At 34.6% G+C, this 23,806-nt stretch overlaps 1 protein-coding gene across 1 annotated transcript; it reads left to right on the plus strand.

Moving 5' to 3' along the window:
* Window positions 1-1,354: 1,354 nt before the first annotated feature.
* On the plus strand, window positions 1,355-23,806 carry LOC110690106. The gene is made up of 18 exons (XM_021866932.1): window positions 1,355-1,723; window positions 3,600-3,787; window positions 8,941-9,045; window positions 9,207-9,278; window positions 9,559-9,706; window positions 13,209-13,291; window positions 15,852-15,907; window positions 17,553-17,689; window positions 17,954-18,044; window positions 18,145-18,210; window positions 18,362-18,584; window positions 19,291-19,392; window positions 19,627-19,712; window positions 19,799-19,921; window positions 20,861-20,930; window positions 21,053-21,144; window positions 22,964-23,068; window positions 23,168-23,806. The coding sequence occupies exons 1-18, from the start codon at window positions 1,401-1,403 to the stop codon at window positions 23,279-23,281; spliced, it is 2,184 nt and encodes a 727-aa protein (XP_021722624.1). The 5' UTR covers window positions 1,355-1,400; the 3' UTR covers window positions 23,282-23,806.

The following is a 23,806-nucleotide window of genomic DNA, read 5'->3' on the forward strand; positions in this document are numbered from 1 at the left end:
TTATTTTCATTAGTTTATTCTTTATAGAAAATAATTTGGTTACTTAATAATTTAAATTATATTAATTTTTTAGGATTAGAAAGATTTGTTTCCCTGGGGATTCGACCTTACTTCCCTACGTATTTTAGTTAGAGGACTTTGGTAATATTTCTGATTAGGTGATACGACTTTATCCTGTCATATAGCAACGCACCAACGAACATACACTGAATAGGAGTAAGACACTTAACTACGATATGTACGAGTAACGAAAGATCTTAGTTTGTTTTATCAATCAAGGCAAGATGCCAACCTCATCGGATATGCGGATGCTGGATATCTATCAAGCCCATAAAATACCATGTTACAAACTGGATATCTATTCACCTATGGTGGAACTGCAATTTCTTGGAAATCAACGAAGCAAACCTTGACTGCAAGGTCTGCAGCATCATCAAATCATGTTGAGCTGATTGCCCTTTATGAAGCAGGACGTGAGTGTGTATGGCTAAGGTCAATTATCGGCAATATCCAAGAAGAATGTGGGATGAGAGGAGTAATTGAGAATCCAACCATCATCTACGAAAACAATACTGCATGCATCACATAAGTAACCGAAGGATACATCAAAGGTGATAGGACTAAACATCTACCCCAAAAATTGTTCTTTACAACGATTTGCAAAAGGAAGGGAAGATAAATGTCCAACAAATCCAATCATGTGATAATCTCGCAGACTTGTTTACAAAGTCCCTACCTTCGAAGAGTTTTGAGCGGTTGGTCCACAAGATTGGGATGCGTCGTATTCGTGAGCTACGTTAAGATTCAGGGGAGTATTATATGCACTGCACTCTTTTTCCCTTCGATTAGGTTTTTATCTTAATGAGTTTTTCCAGACAAGGTTTTCAATGAGACTATACACTAAAGCACATAATAAAAATATTGTTTTACTCTTTTCCCTTAGCTATGGCTTTTATCCCGAAGGAGTTTACCTTACAAGGTTTTAATGAGGCAACAAATACCATATTTTGTATGGACATTCAAGTGGGAGCGTTAAGAGTTAATTAATTTAATCATTAAGTATGGTGTGAATTTTCCACACTCCAAATTTCTTCATGGAATTTAATGTAGTAGCCAACCTTGTTTTCACCGTTTGTAGCCCACAATGTAATAGACTAATAGCAAGTTCACTTGTAGGAAGCACGAAAAAATTACCAAGAGTAATATATACAAATAATAATTCTACCCCTTTTACCTTCTTATCTTAATCCTCTAATTTCTTCCTATTTCATAACAGTAATTACTAATTAGATTTTTATTTTTATTTTTATTTTTTATTTTTAACTAAGAAAAGAACATTTTGAAGGAAAACAAAAGTCAACACTCAAAAGACCAGTCTCCAGTAGTCCAGTGCAAATGTTATGGCTTTATCAACAGTAGTAGCCACTGGTCTAACTAACTCCCTTCTCTATTCATCTCGTCTCAGCCATTCTCTTTCTTCACTCACTTTCTTCAACTTCGCTCGCACTCCTCTCACTCGTCAACGCCGTGTCACCACTCTGTTTTCCACTACCTCTCGCCGAAGCTTGATAACAATGGTGGCGAAGAATACGACGCCTTACGGCTCTTGGAAATCGCCGATCACCGCCGATGTTATTGCCGGCGGTGAGAAGCGTCTCGGTGGAGTCGCCGTTGACGGTCATGGCCGCCTTATTTTGCTTGAATCTCGTCCTACTGAAGGAGGGTAATTCCTCTTGCCTTTTATCATAATTTAATCTGTATTGCATTTTTTTTTTAATTCTAATTGTGATTTTAATGCTTAAACCCTAAATTTTGGTGTGTTTAGGATTAGTGAGACAGATATTGATGTTATTTTATATGATCATGTAGCTCTATTACTTGGAATTCGTGAATTGATAATCTATGAAGTTTACAATGTTCTGGAATTGATTCTAAGGAATGAAATTAGTAGAACAAGGAGTTTAGTTATAATTACATCATACGATGTGATTTAGAGCCGTTTCGGTTAATTCTGTAAACTCTAATGTACTGCCTTTATTTTTAATTAGATTCAAATGAGCCATACTTATGAAATTATTCTTCATAGATGAAGTCGAAGCTCGTTATTTTCTTTTCTCATCATAGCTTATGATTTTTTTTTTTTTTTCGGAGGAAAATAGCTTATGATTTCTTTAGTGTAGCTAGTGAACTCAGAATGATTTTAACTCCATGTGATGTTAATGGGACACCACTGTGTTGTGATGAATCGATATCCTGTTGTTTCTACCCCGTCTAGAACTCTAATAATTTACAAGCACTGATTAAAGGTTGTAGAAATTTCTTCAATTTCTACCCCGTAGAATATTTTGTGGAAATTGTTTCTTTTGCTAAGCTCTTGGATGATTATTTGGTGCTGCATTTCCATCCTTCTGCTTGAGGCTCGTTAGGACGTCAATGAATTCAATCAGCATTTTGGTCATTAGAATTGGGATGGAGAAGTGAGCTAAGGGGGTAAGTGTATTATAAAATGTGAGATCCATTTCCTACTTTGAGGGCCTAACATATTGCTTTATAAGCTTCTACTAAGTTTTGTTTGCCAACTTGCAACTCCCTAGCGCTCCTTTTGGGCGATGTGTTCATTAGCTGTTTTATTCCCATTAATCAGATTATCTGCCCCAGTGATTCAACAAAATTCATCAGCCAATGACTTTAATATGATTTATCTTTGATTACATATAGGAAGAACAAATTTTATTTAAATAGGATGAGCTATCATCTATGTAAGCTCGGCATTACAGTTACACTCAGTCCCTTCACCAAAGCACTGCACCTTCACTGTAACCTGTTTCTTATCTCCTATACACGTAACATGTTGATGCTTGGATTAGCCCTTTAGTTGCTATCTGACCTGTGCTTTCACATTGTTTTCCAAATGTAAATTGTAAGGTATTGTAAGATGGTTATATAACGGCATGGAAATATGGGGAAATTAAGGGTATTTTATATGATAAAGGTAAAAAAATAGGTGTACTATGGTAAAATTACGTGAATAAAAAAAGGCTTATTGGAAATAGGCATAACATTTTAGGACATCTGGAAATGAATACACGCACTGTACTACGGGACGGGAGTTAGTAATTTAAATGTCGAAGTTTATCTCTTTCACATCTTGAAATCTGTAGCATTGAAATTATGGTTTTAAGGGTTGCCTTTGACAAAAACAACTTTATACTCCCTCGGTCCACAATTAATCTTCTTTTTAGGTTTGGACACGCAGATTAAGGAGTTTGAAAGGGGGGTTAGAATATGAGAGAAAGAAAGGTAGTGGAGGGGTCCACATCACCTGGGCTGAGTGTAACAATTATCCAATTTATGTAACATGAAATTTTTTTTGGACATTCTAAAAAGGAATAGGAAGATCATTTTTGGACAGAGGGATTACTTGCTATCTATTTATGCAAATGAGAAAGAAGATTATTCCATGTTTCTCTGTCGAACGGTTTTCCTTTGTTACTTAAATAATAATGCCTTACATGTCCCTAATAGATTGCGTTTAGTGGCATCACCAGCATGTATGGCAATTGTTCAATCTTTGATAATAATTTTAATTTTGGTGTTAGACGAGGTGTCCTCATTAGAGAAGCTGACAGTGACGAAATGGCGTCAGTTGACATCACTCCCAAAGAGTTTTCTGTTCGCTCGCGTGCTCAGGAATATGGAGGTGGTGCCTTTGCAGTTTCTGGAAATAAAGTAGTATTCTCGAATAATAAGGATCAAAGACTCTATCTGCAGTCAATTGGTCCTGGAGGTAATGTGCTTATGTAGTTACGTGAACATCTTTTAATTTGTTTTTTTTTTCCCCATGCATTGAGGTTACAACTTATAACAAGTTAGATGGAAATAGTTATTTTCTTAATGTGAAGATTATTTTAGATGCATCAGTAAGGATGTAATGGGGAGTGAGGCGAGTGAAACATGGAGAAGTACCTTGTGATTGTTTTGGGCTTTAGGAATTGTATAGATATGCTCCTATCACACTGTAATAGATCAACCTAAGGGAAAACTAGGTCGTTATCTAATCTTCCCTCGATCAAACTAAATTTATAAACACTTAACAAACCCTAATACGAGTATAGAGGCAAGTCAAGGGTCGAACCCAAAGGAACGATAATGTTCAAGCACTTTCAATTATGCGCCTAAGCTAGGTCGAAGACGAAGGTAAGAGAGAATACTAACAACTAACAAAACAAGTAACCAAGGAAATAAAACACTAGGAACGGGGATCAACAAGTAATCATGTCAATTGCCACAACTTGGGAAGAGCATGCCAATCAAAGGTTGTGAGGACTAATGATAAGAGTAATCAATAGGAATCAAAGAGCTATCTCCTAATTGTTAAGCTAGGGTTCACTATGAATAGCAAACTAAGAGAATCACAATCAAAACCAATCGATAATTGCAATTCCTAAATCAATTGTTCATGTCATTAGCAATTACAATGCAATCTAGCATAATTCTCAAGGCCTAATTGAATTACACACATGCAAACCTTCACTAATCACTTTAATCTCAACAATCAATCAACACAATTCCCAAATTAATCACAATTAATCAATCATACAAGTTTCACCCAATTCCTAGCCAAACAACTATTCAAGAATCATCATCTATCAACTTACAACTATGGAAATCAAGAATCAACAAAATACCAAGAACAATTACACTAATCAAGAATCAAACATCAAAATTAAACCAAACAAACATGAAATTAAACTAAGCAATAAGGTGAGATAGAGTTAAGAATGCTCATTGATAATAGAGAAGATCTTGAACACAATTGTCACCCTTGTATCTTCAATCTCTCAATCACCATTGAAATCCTTCACTTTCTCTCTCTAAAACTACTCCTAATCTAGCCTAATCTAGAGAGAGAATCTCTCAACCTAAGAGAGAGAACTATTCTAAGACTAAGAATTATGTGAATGAATGATAATAAAAACCCCCAAAAACAATATATAAACAAAAGGAGAAAAGAAACTTAAAATCGTAAAGACCCAGAAGTCCGCGCACTCGGAGAAATCGGCCGCGCCCGCGGAGAGTTACTGCCCAAAATCGGCAGAAGTGGGTTACGGCAGATTTGCAGGGCCAACTTTGGAAGGATGTAACTCACGATCTAGGAATTGTATGAAAACGTGCGACCTATCATTGTAAAGCTCTTCAAGTCTAGTTTCCAACCCAACTTGAATCACCTCAATCCGATCTGTAGAACTCGAGATATGGCCGAAACAATGCACAAAGGTCCTTTTTGATACTTTGTAAGCCTTCATTTTTCTTTGTTTCTTAGATTGGCTTGACATGCGTGCTTGGATTGCCTAACTTGGCTCCGTTAAATTCCTTGAATGCACTTGAGCTCCCTCCTTGATGATTAAATCTCGGGAAGCTCGACACACCTACAAAACAAGTCAAATAAACGGAGAAGCGAGGGAAATAGCCGAGAAATGAATAAAATAATAAGAAAACCACTAAAAGCACGCATTTCTCTAAACTAACACACAAACACGCAAATCAAGCATTATTCCCTAAAAACACGACATAAACGACTAAAAACGAGCATAAAAATATAAAGAAAACATAGCCTAAGGGTGCCATAAATGGCACGGATCAAATTCCCCCAAGCTAAACTTTTGCTCGTCCTCGAGCAAAATAAAATCCAACCCAAGGGAAAAATGATGAATTTATTCAAGCAAATAAAGAAACAAGAAAGATAGAGGATGAGAATATACACTAACTCACTTTCGTAGGAATCACGGTCAATTTTAGCAACTAAAGACAAGCCATTTAAACCCCTAGATCGCCCTAGAGGACGAGTGATGCTCTCGTAAAGGTTTCCTAAGAGATTAACCCATAACTCTCATAATAATACAAACAAGGCAAAGCATAAAGAAGGAAATCAAAAGAAAAGAAGAGCAAACACATGTTCATGAAAGGACTTTTTAAAATGTACGTGCACAAATGAATGCAAATCTTTCTAAATAAGTAAGGGAGTGCACGCTCCAAAATACCTAAGGTTGATTGAAACATAAATATGCTAAGTATAGGAACTAGTTATCACACTCCACTTTCATCCCAAACGGTCTTACCGCGTTCCCCCCTACTAATCTCATATTTCCCCTTAGTGAGCGTCTCATAGATTCCACGAAGGAACCGGAAAAAGATCAAATTTTTGGCTTACTCGACATCTTGACTTCGCATCCCCTTTCCTTAGGCTATAACCCATGATTCCCTCCACCGATGAATGACTCAACCCCTAGGTCAAAAGGTCTTCCCAAAGGTTGTAACGTAAAGCAAAAAGGGTTAAGGTAGGCTAAATTTAAAATTTGGTGGTTAACCTAAATTGTGAAGCAAAGATTGCGCATTTCTTTACACCATAACCAAGTAATCACCAAACAAAAATACCAACACCCCCAAGCTTATTCAAAGCTAAGATCACAAACATATACACAAAAAGCATGAGAACGCTTCCCCCCAAGCTTAAATGGAGCATTGTCCTCAATGCTCAAAAAGGAAGAATACTCACATAAAAATATTTTTGCATTTTTCACTTTTTTTTTCATATTTCTTTATTAGTGCTTTGTCCTCGCCTCTTTTAACTTTGGACGACTTTTTCAAATTTGCACTTGCTTTGTCCTTGCCTTTTTTTTACTTTGGATGGCTTTTTCATTTATTCATTTGCCATTATTCACAAAATATACACAACACAAACTTGCTTTCAAGAGAACCAAATATCCAAACTCCTCCACCACAAACTCCAACAATAATGAACAATTGCTTCACAAAAACCAAGAATGGAAACGAAAATGAAACAAAAGGCTCAAGATCTAGAGATGTGGCTTGAAAAGAAGGGAAAAAGGCTCAAAGGGTTAGCAAGTAGGCAAATGTAAACCCAAAAACCGAAGAAAATGAAAACTATCCTAGAAAAGAAAAATTACCACCCCGAAAAGATGCCTTTGTCCTCCTTAGGGGGTTCGGTCTCGGTCTTGGGAACCATAAGTCAAGATTCTAGATTAGGTCCGCAATAGTCAAGGATCCATGCCGCTCATGCAAGTAAATGTTGAAGGCTTGAAAAATAATGAACCTCACACGGATGTAGCCAAAAACTCAATATGGGTGTCAAATCGACTATAGGGAGCAACTACCAATCATGCCACAAACAAGTAGAATCCGGCTTCATGATCCCCCTAGTTCTAGACAACTACCTTAGCATGCTTTATCCTAGTAATCAACCAAACGTAATCTCAAACCGTGCACACCACTACCATTTAGGAAGAAAAGCATTCAAGTATACAAGTCCAATTGTTATTATGTCCAAAGCAAGAACAAAACAAAACACATTGAAAATTTGCCTTGACAAAAACAAAAATCTTTTTGGAGTTTTTCGAAATATGAGAACATGGAAAAGCATATACAAAGGTGCATGACATATATGAATCAACATTCCACCAAACATGATAGAATACCCTCCCCCAAGCTTGAATGAGACAACATGCTCAAACATAAATCAAATATTCCACGGGAGAGGAAAAACAAGGAGATTAATCCAATCAAACCAACATATGTCCAACAAGTCATCATCCACTAGAGAAAGAGGAAGGAAGGATATTACCGGATATTAGGTGGGTGTAAATACCCGCAAATGACCCAATTTTAACCTTTCAAAGCTAACAACCTCTAATATTGAATCTTGCCTTCTATATGCTAGCAAATGTGGGGCCAATCTTCCTTGATTCTTGATCCAAATAGAAGCACCAAAGTATATCAAGTCATGTACCTAGCAAAAGGAACACAAACATTTCCATGAGAGAAAATCTATTCTAAAAAGAAAAGAAAATGAAAGCAATAAAACACGGGTTACTTCCAGAGAAAGGCTTGCTTAAGGTCCAAGCTTGACCGCTCTAGAAAATAATAATTCAACGCGCGCAAGAGCTTGTCAAATGCACTACTACACATTTCATAGGAGAGAAGGTAGGCAAATGACGCGAAGAGTACGTGCAACAAGGATAGTGCACGCAAATGAGGAGAGAGATGCCAAGAAAAGGAAGAGGAAGAATCAAAAGAAAATTCTACAAAATATGAAGAAAAAGAAAAAGAAGAACAAGAAGAAAAAGAAGGCAAACTCTCCTCAAAATATTTTTGGGTGGCAACATCACCCTTTTCCTCAATTGGGGATAAATGAGCTACATACAAATCATCATAGACAAGAGGGTCCCCAATACCACACTAATACCGTACTGCTCTGATACCATTTGTCATGTACCGACATGGCTAGGTATTAAACAGTAACTAATGGCAGAAAATTGCAGATTAAAGAAGGAATAATAAAAGCTAAATGTGAAATAATATAATTGATGAGATGAAATGACACACACTAACACACTAAACAAACTACTCGTAAGATAGATTATCAAGCTTTCGAGAGGCTTGATTCTCTCCCAATCGGTAACTTTAGGTTACCACTCTCCAAGTGACTTGAGGTCACAACTCTCAACAAGTTTCATCCAATTTTTGCCTACCCATTTCCTTTCCTTCCCTCTCTATTTATACTAAGGACTATTAACCTAGTGAGCTAATATTAGTAGAATACCTATACTACCCTTCCTTAGGTTGATCTATTACACACACATAGGTCCCTAATGGTGGGGCATAAACTCTTGTATATATTTCCAGTTCTAGTTGATAATCGAAAGCTTTATGCTATAGGTAATTAGGTGTTGGTTTCTTTTGTATTCTTGCTGTACAAAATTATGTTATAATATGTCAAAAAAAATTGGTATCAGGCAATTAGAGGGGATGCCATTTCCTTTGTATTATGAATTATGGTTGGATGTAATGATGACTTTTGCTTGTGTTACTTTCTGATGGACTGGGATCTAGTAAGGTGATTGGTAGCATTTGCTTCTGTAGATTCTTCTCCGTCTCCAATTACTCCAGATTATGGTGGGCCAACAATTTGCTATGCTGATGGAGTGTTTGATCCTCGTTTCCCTCGTTTTATCAGTGTAATGGAAGGTATGTTATAATTTTTTGTGTCTACAATATTTGCTTTTTAAAAAAAAAAATATATATTTTTCGTAGGTTTCTTTATTTCTTTTTATTTTTATAAGGGGTGGGGGGGGGTCTTAGATCATGATTTACCCAAATATAATTATTTTCCTTCCATATATTGTCAGATCAACGTCTAAGTCACTCAAATCCAGTCACCACAATTGCAGCAATTACCCTTAGAGATCATGACGTTCAAGGTAAGAAAGGAAGGAACATACTCTTTTGAAGTTTTGGTGGATTAATCATGGTCTCTCTTTCTGTATGTGTGTGTGCATGCACAGGTTGCGCGCACTATACATTCATTTACTGCATGTATTATTAGGTTGTTTATTCCAGAACCTAAAATTATCCCATATCCTGTGCCATGTTCTGTTTCTGGTCCGCCTTTTCAGTCATTTAATATTTTTTTTATTGAAATCAAGAACCATGTTGGATATTGAGTCATTGACTATCATTCTACTGGGCTGTCATTTTCAGAACCTAAAATATTAGTTAGTGGGAATGATTTCTATGCTTTCCCACGTGTGGATTCCAAGGGGGAGCGAATAGCTTGGATTGAGTGGGGCCATCCCAACATGCCGTGGGACAGATCAGAGCTTTGGGTTGGCTACATATCTGAAAATGGGTGAGTAAGATGCCACTTTGTTACCTCTTTTTTTAGTAGCACATACTCAAGCTTGTTTTTTGCACATTGATTGTAAATGACTGTTACTCAGAAACATGAAATTACTTTTTAATTTTGATAGATGTCGACATATGAACATTTGTGCAATTATGGTCAAAATATTTTTATATAAATCTTGATAATGATGTCTACATGCTGTGGTGGATCAAAGATTTTATGGATAGTGGGTTACTATTAATGGTGAGATTTCCATAAATTCAAATTTGGCAAGATATCGTCCTGTAATATTTCCTATTGACGACACCATATTCCCTTAATATTATTGGTTAATATAAAAATAACTTGAGACTTATAACAATGTCATAACAATGTCTCTATCTTGTTGTTGGTTACATCTAGCTAGCTAATGTGCTTTTAACTAAAGTTTATTAGTTTTGCTCATTTGATGAACATTAAATGAGGAGAAAAAAATGATATGGTAAAAATTTGTATACTTATGATGATTATTATTAACGTAATCTTATATTTATTGTAAATAGATGAAAACTTAGTGCATAAGACAATTTGATTGGTTACATATAATTAAATGTAACATCAATCAATCAATCAAAGCCTTAATCCCATATAAGTGGGGTCGGCTAACATGAAACATATTTGATTATTCCGTGTAGTCATCAACATAAATCTTCCTCCTCAATCCCTTATGATCCAATGCTTCATCCTTATGCAAATCCATATACTTCATATCCTTCCAATCTCCTTCTAACCAAGTCATTTTCGGTCTCCCTCTCCCTCGTTTAACCCTTCCATGGTCCTACTCTTCCACTCTTCAAATTGGTGCACCCTCGGGTCTCTGTCTTACATGCCCAAACTAACGTTTACGATTTTCCCTTAGTTTATCTACAATGTCTGCCACACCTACTTACTTGCGAATAACCTCATTTATGATTCTATCTCTTAGAGTGTTCCTACACATCCACCTTAACATGCGCATTTCCGTTACCTCCATCTTTTTAATGTTCTCCTTCTTAAAAGCCCAACATTTTAAACCATAGAGCAACACTGTTCTTATGGCAGTCTTGTAGAATATTCCCTTCAACTGTAAGGAAAAACTTTGGTCACATATCACTCCCGTGGCTGCTCTCCATTTAAGCAACCCCGACTTAATCCCGTGGGCTACGTCTTTATGAATGTCACCATTCACCAGTGTGTTTTCCTACCCAAACTATTCCGACTCCACGGTAAAGCAAAGATCGGGCTGGCTTTTCAATCAATCTCTGGCCGCTACTAGGAAGTCTATGACTTGTTGTGAATGCAGTCTCGAAATGGTTCATTGATCACTTATGATTTTTCCGAAACTAGAGAATTGAACATCAGAAATCTATTGGTGTTTTAGTTCCTGGAGTGAGTGAGACCGGGGCGGACTCACGTACGTAGCTACTAGGGGACCTGCGGAATTGTTTCAACGAGATACCGTTAACAAAACGGAGCCTTCCTTAGACCTTGAGTAGCTAAAGGAAGGGAAATCAACCGAGACCCCATTGCTTAAAATCATTGACATATAAAACACCAGTCGTCAGCTGGTAACCAACCTCGGGATTGATTGTTGACGGATGGCAGATAAAGGAGGAAGGTTTCGGTAGGCCAGTGACACCGAGTTTAAAACTTTGAGTATGCTTTGATAAAAATCTTAAGAACAAGAAGTTAGAAATTTGAGATTCTTCTTCCTTATGGAAGTTTTACCACTAAAACTCTTAGTTGGCAAACTGTGGTCCACTCGTTTAATTTTTTAATTCTACTGTAAATTTATTAACCTGAATTTGGGCTCAATTGAGTAGTTTAATTTTTTAATTCTACTGTAAATTTTATTAACCTGAATTTGGGCTCAATTGAGTAGTAAAGTACCTCATAATTTTTGAAGTATGTAGCCCAGGGTTGTGTGTTATTTATTTAATTATGCATTTATCTGTTTCTTCTTATTTCTAAAGTTCTAAACTTATTAAAGGCACTTTTGTTGTTAGTTAAACTATACAGGAGAATGGTTCAAAAAAAAAAAAAAAAAAAAAAAAACTATACAGGAGAAAACGAGAGGTTTTTTTACGATTGACCATACCGTTTAAGATAAATGGTACGGTTGACCATAATAGCAGTTATTCAAATTTGGTGACTGCAAGCGTACCATTAAAAAAGGGTTGGTTATAGGTTAACCATTAACGCATAATAATTAAATTCCTTTCAACAATACGTTAGTTTCTTTTTGGTATTTTCCACAACTGCTTCTTCTTCATTCCCGATTCAAGTGATTGGTTCTCCAATTTGTTACTGTTAGAGTCTAAGGCAACAAATTTTCATCAACAACACTCTCCATTAACAATAATCTGCAGGAACAAAGAAAACATATGAGTACAACAACCAAGTGCAAATATCACTCAATTAGGGCTGAACTAGAAGAAAATCAAGACTAAGTGAAGAGACTAGCATTAAATTAGAAGCAAAAAACAAAAAAAAATCCATTGGTTTTAATTAGGACGAAATTTTTGTCAAAAAAAAAAAAAATAGGACGAAATTTAAAGACTAAGTGTGAGATAAAAAACACAACAATAATTTCATGAAAAAAGACTTAAGTGAGAGAGAGAACCCATGAGAAAAACAGATTGAATGAGGGCAGGCATACTTGAAGAACAACAGCATTTTTTGATGGTGTAGCCTCACTGCTCCAGTGAAGAGATGAAAAGGATTCTGGTGAAGAGATGAAAAGGATTCTGGTGAAGAGAAACAGAGAAAGAAAATAATGAAGAGGTTGGAGGCAGCTGAAGAGTGTTTGGGGAATTGTGATCTTTATAGAGGAAAGGATAGTTGCATTAATTTAGTGAAAATTAAAAAAAAACCTATTTAATTTGTTGGTTAGCCATTTACTCAAAATAATAACCATGACCGTAAAATTTAACTACTATCTTTATCAGTTTGGTTAACCGTAACTGTTAAAAAGTCAACATACTCCATGTTGTGACTTTTGGATGCACTGGGTCACTGCCATACGCAGGTTCTCATTTATGAGAAGGTTATACTACTGATACATGAGCATTAATTTTGTATAGTGTATTCATGTCCTACCTGATCTATCCCTTCCTTATTTTTTTTGACAAGTCCCTTCTAGGCTTGGGCTTGTGGCTCTATTGATAGAACTATCTGGTTGACAGTTAAGAGTATTGGGAGGTTGATTAATGCATTAACAAATACGAAGTTTATTATGCCGATAATGTAATGTCATGATGTAGTCTTTCACAAAAAAAAAAAAAAAAAAAAAAATCATTATCTCGTCTTTTTATTTTGTTGAGAAATATTGAATTAACGAATCACTACCATATGCTTTTTTCATTTTCCATCATGTACAATTGTAATTTTCTTATTTATAATGTTCTATTCTTCATCTCAAAGCTACTTTTATACCTATTGTGTCTTCATGGTTACTTAAATTGCTTGTTCAATACTTTTTGTGTAGTGATGTCTACAAACGCATCTGTGTCGCTGGTGGGGATCACACCCTTGTTGAGTCTCCCACCGAGCCCAAGTGGACACCAGAAGGTACCATCAATGAATTTGTTTATCAAGTTTTGCACTGCCAAAATTCTAATTATTATTACAATGTTACTACAATAATTTGTTTAGCATGTGAATTGCAGTTTAGTAAGTGACAAGTTTTCATTTATTTCATCAATGAATTTGTTTATCAAGTTTTGCACTGCCAAAATGCTAATTATTATAACTATGTTACTACAATAATTTGTTTAGCATGTGAGTTGCAGTCTAGTAAGTGAATGGTACATTTCAAGTTTCCATTTCATTTGATCCAATATGCATTCAAGGCTGATAAGCTGCTTGCTGTAATCCTCTATTTGTTTATTTATATCTATTTTTTATGGCGAAGGAAAAAATTTCATTCATGATAAGCCATATGGCATCTAAAATGGAAATCAACCTAAAACAATACAAATTCAAGAAATATTACTCATTATGTTTCAAGTTAAATGCAACATTTTGACTGCATACTGGCCAATGCACATTTAAAAAAAAATAATATCTAATTATCAATTAGTAAATATAATGAAAATATGATATGTAGAAAATATACATTGACATAGATCTAGAAACATCTTATGTTCTTACAACATTTTTTTAATAATAATATAATGTGTTTTTATTATGTAAAAATGTGTGTATTTTTTCTTTCATTTATTTTTATTTTTTTTTGTATTGGTTATTATTTTTGATTTTTTTTAATGTTATGTGCTTTTATTCGTTTCTAATTGTCCATGTACTTTTATATATTACCAATGTTCTTTTATAATATGGAGTAATATTTGTGCTTTTATTGTAGTGCTATGTGCTTTTGTTCAGTTTGTATGTGGTATTATCATACAAAAGTACTTTAGGAAAAAAATCCCGGTCGCATGTAGATTTACATGTAACCAAGTGTATGTTGTAATTTGTAGTTGTCGATAACTGAAAATCCGGTTGAATGTGAAAGCTCCCAAAATTTGGTGGAATCCTAGTGTATATATATACCTTTCCTGTTTATAGAAATAGCCAAACATTACAAACAGATGACAGATCCTGCTGCATTGTCTGAAAGATCTTGTTTGTAATGGTGATGACTGAATGACTGATGAGGTATTCTTTGGGTGTGCTTTCGTCTGTTGGTAAGCTGAGTGCCAAGGACCAAGGTGCTGTTGCTGATGATATAGTATTAAACAATGAGCAAAAGTTTGGGTGAAATTACAAAAAAAAATGGACTTACACCAATGAGAAAAAACAAATTTGCTCATGAGCAAAATGAAAAATGCTCATGAGCAAAATGAAAAATGCTCATAGGATGAGCAATTTTTAAGGTGAATAGTAACTATGTGGGGTCCACAAGGTAAGTAAAAATAAAAGATAAAAATAATATAGTAGAGAGAAATATAAGTATGTGTTAGTAAAAACTAAAAAGTAAGAGAGAATGGTGAAGAAATTTTTTTTGATCATTGGTGGGATAAAATTATGATTACAAAAATGCTCACGAGTTGGAGGGGAGAGAAAGTGGGTAGAGAGAGAATGGGGAAACCATTTTTTCTTTTTCTTTTTTTTTTTTTTTTTGCTCATTGTTGATAGTGCTCTTATATGTTAATCTAGCATTGTGAGAGACCATCCATCTAGACTTTTCACTGCAAGACCACTAAAATGATTGCATTGCTTGGGACTAGGGAGCTCCACCTTCAGGCAGTTATTACAAGTGGAATGTAGACATCTTATTCAAAATATGATCTATGTGGCAAATTGGGTTCAAGTCTAATGACCTGTTTTTCTTCTTAATCAACAGAGGAGAAATGATGAGAGAGTGGAAATCAATCATATCATACCTTCTGAATTATTACTGTCATTATTATTAGTAAGTATGTTGTTGGGGAGGGGTGGGAGTCATAATGGATTCTATCCAATGTGTCATAGTATATTCTAAGAGGGTTTTATAGTTGTTGTAGAGTTCTTATTATAATGGCACTATTTGGGAGTCATATATTGTTAGAATTCTGTATTTATTTATTTATTTTAGAGTTCTTATTATATTGGCATTAGGAAACTATTGGGCTTCTTGAATTTTGAATTAAATCAAGAATTCTCAATTGTTTTCTCAATATAACTTGAACTATATTTAAAATATTTCATATAGCTTTATTATTTTATGATAGTGCAAGCGCTAAAGTAAAGCTGATAATATTATTGTGAATCTTGAGATAGTTGTAATTCGTCTTTGATTTGTTGAAATGCATGAACTTTTTTTTTTTTTTTTTTTTTTTTTGTGAAAACGAAATGCATTAATTTCAGGCTTTTCTTGTAGTGTTCTAAGCAAGCCAAGCTCGTTTGGTTACTAAAGTTTGATTTTTCCTACATGTTCCCTTTGGTAATTAATAGAACCACAAGATGTTTTCTTGGTTGGTCTAGCACTTGTATATAGCTGTAGCCCTAAATAAAGTCACTCTTCATTTATTTTTTTTATTTTTTTTTTTGAGGAAAGCCACTCTTCATTTGCACTGGACAAAAGTCTATATGCTAGAAAACTTTCAAGTTTTTTAATTTAAATGTTAATTCTGTATATTGGTTTGCACAGGTGATCTACTTTTCATCACTGACAGGAAAAATGGATTTTGGAATCTCTATAAGTGGGTAAGGCTTTTAGATTTTAATCCTGATGCATAACCAGTATAAGCTGAGTAGCTTGTTTACTTGTTATAATATATCTCTAGACTCCCTTCTTGTGCTTACTGGAGACTATATTTGTGGGATGTGACATTAGGGTCGCTGAAAAAGATGAAACCACTATGACAGTATTGCCACGAGGCCCACAATGCCACATCTCTTGGCACACTGTAGATCACCCTTTTGGTTTGGGTGGTCCTTTCTTAAAGCAAAAAAATTTGAAATAAATTATGAGGGAGAAAGTTATGAGTGAATCTCAGCAGTTTTTTGGCTTTGATTGTGAGGTAGAATGTGTCACAGCAAAAAGAGGCAACTTCAGGGCCATCTCCCTTTTAATGAGTAAAGGGTATCAGTTTGAGGGACCCTAGATGATCTTGCCCATGTTTGGCTATTGAATAGAAATGTGACATTCGGCACTTATTTCTTGTCAATGACTGTATTAGGAGTCATTGACTGTATGTTTAGTGAGTTAAGTTTACTTGGGCTGGTAACAACTAACTAGTGCCTTTAACCAAACCAGGCATGGTAGGATTAGGTGACAATGATGTACAAGCTAACTCGTGGCTCTTGCTTTCTCATGATGTAGAGGTATGGTGGGCATTAGTTGAATTTGATGTACAAACTGAAATTGAGAAACTGGAGATAAAGAAACAGTCTATACATGTCAAACATGTGTTATTGAACGTTTGGATTGAGAATTTCTTGTAGTTCGGTTAGATCTAAGGTGTTTATAATTCCTTTTTCCTATTTGTATTGTTAAATACATGAAAAAGTGATACCACGCATTTACTTAATGGACGCTTTTTGTACCACAAACCTCCTCACATTCTCACAAATAATTCAGTTCCTTAAGTTAAAAATTAAATACTAACTGGGGAGGTATAAAGTGTGTTATTGACAAGGAGGATGAAAGGAGGGTAATTAATTGTGATGTCCCTTTAATATCATTTCCCGTCAATAAAGTTGAATAACTATTTCGGTACCTAGTAAGAGTGTAAGAATTATAACATGTTTCCTTTATTTATAGGTCCTTATAACGATTTATGTTTGTTGTGGCTGAACTTCAACTTCAACCATATTCAATTAGTGATTATTTTGATTTGCTATTGTTTGGACGTTGATGCTTTTGGCAATCTGGTACTAAATTAGCAATTTTCGAGTTCAAAGCCTCATTATGTCAAGAATTTCAGTTGGAATGGTACTTGATTTTCTCAATTATACATGTATAGCTGGAAGATAGAATCTGAACAATGCAATGTGTTTGAAGTGATATGTTTAGTTGCTTAATTCAATACTCCCTCCGTCCCTTAATACAAAGCCTCTTTCTAGCATTTATTACTCACATAATAAAGAGAAAGAGGCTTTTAATTTAGGGACGGAGGGAGTATACTTAATCGAAAGATGGAAATGTTTGATACCCGCATAATCCAACAAAATAAAGGAATGGACCATTATTTCTCTCTCAAAGACCTTATATTCATTTGTTATGTGGATATATACTATATATTGAATTGTAGTTCATATCATGGATAAATATTAATTGTTGTGCCCCACTTTTCATTTGTAGCAGCTGGTATTGATAATTGTTAATGTGTATACTTGTTGATGACAGATTGAATCGAAAAATGAGGTTATTACTCTTTGCACCATGGAAGCTGAGTTCGCAAGGCCTTTGTGGGTTTTTGGCATGAACTCTTATGAAGTTGTAAACAGTCATGATCAAACAAACTTAATTGCTTGTAGTTACAGGTATGTTTTTAATGTTGGTGCGGAGAATTATTTTGGTGTATGCACATTAATTCATGTCTATCCTCTATAACAACATTGTTCTGTTGGAAATTTAGATTATACTGTCTTGCAACAAATGTAAAAAGCAATAAACTCTTTAAACCTTTGTAACTTTGTTTGATGGTTGGGTTTCACTTTTTACCAAGAATTGTATGATTGTCTTTGGGTTTGACTATCTTGTCTTTTTGAAAAATAATGCTTTTAGTTCTTGGTATTGTGTTTCAGGTTGAAAGGTAGATCATATATTGGAGTCCTTGACGATGCTCAGAGCTCTTTGTCTCTTCTTGATATCCCTTTCACAGATATAAGCAATATTGTAATACCTAATTCCTCTACTTATTCTTTTTTGATGATTGAGAAGCTCCATCTTGAGCAATTGTATGATAGTTTATAAAATTTGCCTCTTTCTTATGCAGACATTAGGTTCCAATTGCTTGTATATTGAGGGTGGATCTGCTTCGCTTCCACTATCGGTGGCTAAGGTGCACTAACTATCATTTGAGCATTTCTTATGATCTTCCCACCTTTTTCTATGTAATTACAAGAGTGCTGCTATGTTGGGTTACTTAGATTATTGATGGATCCTGTTTGTTTATTTACCATGTTTGCTTGTTTCTTTTTTTGTGCTAGTAGGTGTCCTTGGATGATCAGAAACGAAAAGCAGTAGATTTTAGCATTATGTGGTCCTCATCACCAGGAAGCTCAAAATATGACTCATATTTTAGCTTACCAGAGTTGATTGAATTCCCTACTGGGATAACGGGACAAACTGCTTATGCATACTTCTATCCTCCCACAAACCCTGCACATCAAGCTGTAGGTGGGGAAAAACCTCCACTTTTGTTGAAAAGTCATGGTATGTGTAATTTTCTTTGCATATACTATATGAAATATACTGATGTATGCAATGTGCTTATACACTATTAGCAATTGTGGCATTCCCTTTCTTCCCTGTATAATTAATCAATGTTCAGACTTAGGGTAAATATGTCGGACAAGGGTCTTTATTTAATAGCCTGACAGAATATTCTTCTGTTAAAGATTCTGGACAGGTGTGTCTTAATATAAGATATAGTCTGGTAGAAGTATACTTTCTTCTGTTTCATATGTATTATTATTGGGAAAGTATCTATAGATTTTTGCCAAATTTGAAGTACTTAAATATTCAAATGAAATAAAGTGTCAGGAGTCTAGTATATATATAATTGAGCTAATTTAAAGAGTTGGAGATTAGGTTTTGGCTACCAAGTTCATAATTCAATATAGTTTCGAATAATGATCTGCTTGAGCTATGTTCAACCTAAGACGCAGTTTTTATTTTATTTTTTTCAATTTGTAATTGGGAGAAACTTTTGTGTTGTTTCTTTTAGCAAGTATCCTAAAAAAACAGAAGAATGTTAAGGAACAGATGGTTTTTCTTGGTTACACATTGAATACTTTTTGGTTTATATAAAACAATCAAATCAATTTTGGGAATAATAGGCTTATTATTGCTCCGTTTGGATGTCAGAAGCTTATATTTTTTGACTCTGATCAGTTCCATTATATCCAAACTTGTTTAGGAGGACCCACTGCGGAGACTCGTGGAATCCTTAATCTTAGTATACAGTACTGGACCAGCCGTGGCTGGGCATTTGTGGATGTTAATTATGGTGGAAGTACAGGTTAGTTCTACCATTTCTCAATGTTTCCTTCATAAGAATGCCAGTTAAATTTTTATGCTTGCCCAGAAGAATTTATGCATCCTTTCTTGTCAATTGTTGACCTTTTATAAAAAAATACTCTCAGGACTTGAGAGTTCTCACTATCGGTCTCTTACTCTCATCTCATATACATTGTAAATTTGTAACTGAGAGCAATTTTTTGCAATTTTAATTTTATCTTTCCTTTTTGTATAGGCTATGGAAGAGAATACCGAGAGCGCTTGTTGAATAACTGGGGCATTGTTGATGTTAATGATTGTTGCAGTTGTGCTAAATTTCTGGCAAGCTCTATCCTTAGGTCTTTCAGTCATTGTTACCTGTTGTCCAAGAAGCTTTAAAATTAAATTTTATTTGTTTTATTTGGCAGGTGGACAATGGAAAGGTAGATGGTGATCGACTCTGTATAACTGGGGGTTCTGCTGGTGGATATACAACATTAGCTGCTCTTGCATTTAAGGAGACTTTCAAAGCTGGTGCATCATTGTATGGTGTAAGTATGTCAATTTTGTGATAACAACAGGTGCTGATTGTTGACCAACTTTGGAAAAATTCATATTTCTTTTATTTACTTGCTTATTCAATTTGGAAGTGATGTTAGTTTTAGTTCGACTTTCATAAAGATGATCTTAGATAATATTTTGGATGTTTTTATTGTATCTTATGTACTAAATGAGTGACATGAGAATATGATGCTTGACTCTGTTACTGAGAACACAGATTAAACAACTGAGTATAATTTAGTTAATGCTCCCTAAGAAAAGTAATCAATTTCAGAGTGGTTCTGTCTAAAATTTATTAAGGCTAAAGGAGTATATGTTGGAACCTCGTAAACAAATTTGGGTTCTTTGTCGTAGGGACTGATATCATTCATCCTTAGTTCATGCAAAGACTGTGATACAATGCCTGTAATGAACTGAAGAAAATAACCCTAACTCACCTAGGACTAAAATATAGAACAAAAGCTGAGAACATTTCCAAGTGCAATGCTCCCAGCCACTCGTAACATAAATTATTATGACCAAGAATAAAATCATTGTACAATTTTGAATGCTAGCAGGCTCCCATGTCACTTGAAAAACTCTAAATTCATTAAAAATAAATAAATAAATTAATTAAAAGAGCACTGATTTTGGACTGCATAGTTTAAGTATTAAATATAATAGCAGTAAGCTCTTGTGACTTCTTTGACATCAAAGCATGTTTACAATGGTATCTTACCATGATTCCAGAGTTGGACACTTGTACATGAGTATGCCTTTATTTTGATGTTTTGGCAAATCAGCTTACTTGTTTTTAAAGATTAATACATATTTTTTTAAAACTTTATCAAATGAAAATTGAAACAATAAAGCCTCTCTCCTCATCCAAACATAATTGATATCTTTTTTTGGCTCACTAACCTGTTTTACATGCCTCGGTTGTTGAACAGGTAGCTGACTTAAACTTACTCAGAGCTGAAACACACAAATTTGAATCACGTTATATTGACAATCTTGTTGGTAATTATTCTGTTCCACCTGAAATAGAAAGTTTCAAAGAGTTTGCTTTCCATATCATTGGTTTTTTGTTTATTAGTTTGATTTAACTCAACTAATTTAGTGTACCCTTTATGCTGTTGTAGGGGATGAAAAAGCTTATCATGAGAGATCACCCATTAACTTCGTTGATAGATTTTCTTGTCCAATTATCCTTTTCCAGGGATTGGAAGATAAGGTATTTGTGATCTAATTTCCTCTGCAAGTTACTAGGGGTGTGAATTGGGGCATTGGGCAGTCTGAAATGTATTAGTACAATTTCGGATTCAGGTCCCAATCGAAAATTTTACTTACCAAATTAGTTCAACTTCAATATGATATTAATTGTATGACACAAAACACATGGGTTTCCATCGACCATGAAACACTTGACTGTACCATGCACACATTACGTCAACAGCTGGGGTATTCAGGTGACTATAATTGAAACTGCACAAACAACACAACTCACCGCGTTAGCTGTGGATTTTAATATTTTTATACATGCTCTCATATTGAAATTGAACTATCTTAAAACTTACATGGTATTATTTTAAGATTTAAGAATTAAAATAGTACACTTGTTTAGAGCCTTTTGGTATCTTCATAAATTATCAGAGTAAAATACGGAATGTATGATTCTTTTCTTTTTTGTAATGAAAAAATTTACATTTACAAGGATATAGTGGAATATGATGGTCATAGCTTGCAACATAACACATTGTTGGATCCTGAAAATTTGGCTTATGGGTTCGAATTCATTGAAGGCTACTCTTTTTGAAAATACAAGTATAGCTTATGGGTTCAGATTCATTTTGCCTAAGCTACTGATAAATAAAACTAAATTATTTTGTGCAACAAAACAACATAATATTCTTTTTTTTTTTTTTTTTTTACCCCAATTATAATTTAACTAATTTGGGGGTTTGATTATATACTTCATCCGGTTAATACTTGCAAGACACATTCACTGTATTTAAGAAAAGTGAGACTTAAACGATTTCATACACTTAAATGGGGTTGAGAGATTGTTAGGAGCAAAATTAAGTGGGCCATGAGCTTTAAGAGAGGGTAATGGTACAACTTTCACTTAAAAAGTTACAATTATAGTATGGTGTAAGTATTGTGACTCTTCCATTTTAGAGAATTGTTGCAAGTATTAAAAAAGTATCTTGTAAATATATAGCAAATATTATTTTATCTGATAATAAAAAAAATGAATAAAATAATGAAGCTATAAAGACCTGTTGGCACTATCGTTATTAACTTGTGTATTGGATAGGAATATAGGGTGGAAAGGGAGGCTAGGGAAAGTGAGTGATAAAATTTCCCTTATTTGGATAAGGCATAGGGCAAGGAAAGGGAAAGGAAATGGAGAAATTCATTTTCCTTCATATTTTAATAAACCGAATCCCTCCATTGTTGAGATATTAAAGATAGGTCACTCTCACCCTCCCCTTGCCTCCCTTTCTCTTCACTCTTTTTCCTCCTCCTCCCCCTCCTTTTCCCTTCTTAATTGTTATCCTAACATAGAGTAAGAAAATTGAAATGAGAATGAAAATAAACAAAAAATGTCTCTCATAGTGCTTGAACCCGCGACTTAAATCACACCTTTGCATGCTAGTTGTTCCAGAAATCATTACTATCTTTTTTTTTTCCTGCTGTTTTTTTCTGATCATTTTTTTTTTTACATTCCAGTACAGATTCAGTTGAACCTATACTAGATTTGCCTCTGACAGAACACCCCTTGAGGTGTTTTTATTTTTTATGGTTCTAAACTTCTAATAATTATCAAATTGAGACCTCAACTTTAAGTACTCCTTTTTTCCTACTGGTTTTAATTAATTGTTGAAACTTAAGAGTGATGGGAGTGATTTTCTGGTTATTAAATTTATCTCTTGAAGTATGAACTAGGCATTGTTTATTTACTCTTTTAATTAAAAAAAAAAAAAAAAAAAAAAAAAAAAAAAAAAAAAAAAAAACCTAAAATTGTACTATATATCATGAACACTTTTCAGGTTGTACCCCCTGATCAAGCTCGAGCAATCTACAAAGCATTGAAGGAGAAGGGCTTGCCTGTTGCCCTTGTTGAGTATGAAGGTGAACAACATGGGTTCCGAAAGGTAGATGATGGTCTTTCATTTTAAAAAAAAAATTGTTTTCATATAAAATGTAACTATGCATACCCAAATGGGAATTTTTATACTTCGAATAATGCACAGGCTGAAAACATCAAGTTCACCCTTGAGCAACAGATTGTCTTCTTTGCACGCACAATAGGAAACTTCAAAGTGGCTGATGATATTACTCCAATCAAGATTGATAACTTTGATTGATCAGCAATTGACAGTTTGACACCCTATTAATGCACTTTGGGCCTATTTGAGTCAATCATGGCTTATGCATTGATCATGATGATCCCATGATAACAGCTGTTGTTGATGTTTACTTGCGTATGGCACAGTTTATTGGCGCGCATAGATGCATGAGTGTATGACTCCAAAAGGTTGGCTAGACAGGCGTATATCTGTAAGGAGAAGTTTCCTTTCCTTTTCTTTTGGGCGATGGAATTGTTATACTGAAAATGCTTCCCTTACTAATCTATGGTACTTTAGCGGATGTAGTTGGATGATCATCTGAAGATTGCTTTTTGATTTAACAGTTTTTCTTCTGATGCTTGTTGCTTGGTTAGAAATATACAAAGTACTAGTATGTAGTACTCGTGTAACTTTGCACTTGTAGAATAATTCTTGCTTCTCTATTCCCGGGGACCTATGAGTACATGACTACATGTGGGAATTTTTTTTTTTTGGAATTAGCTAGCTAATGCTCTATACAGTTATCTGAGAATCTTCCCACTT

This window comes from Chenopodium quinoa, unplaced genomic scaffold (assembly GCF_001683475.1).
Source record: "Chenopodium quinoa cultivar QQ74 unplaced genomic scaffold, ASM168347v1, whole genome shotgun sequence".
Lineage (NCBI taxonomy): Eukaryota > Viridiplantae > Streptophyta > Magnoliopsida > Caryophyllales > Amaranthaceae > Chenopodium > Chenopodium quinoa.

Bases quoted from the DNA above. Each gene is read 5' to 3' on its own strand.
- LOC110690106 (XM_021866932.1), top strand. From the start codon at position 1,401: ATGGCTTTATCAACAGTAGTAGCCACTGGTCTAACTAACTCCCTTCTC. The intron at 13,292-15,851 runs GTACCATCAATG...TGGTTTGCACAG, and splicing joins GCCCAAGTGGACACCAGAAG to GTGATCTACTTTTCATCACT. The intron at 20,931-21,052 runs GTAATTATTCTG...ATGCTGTTGTAG, and splicing joins TTATATTGACAATCTTGTTG to GGGATGAAAAAGCTTATCAT.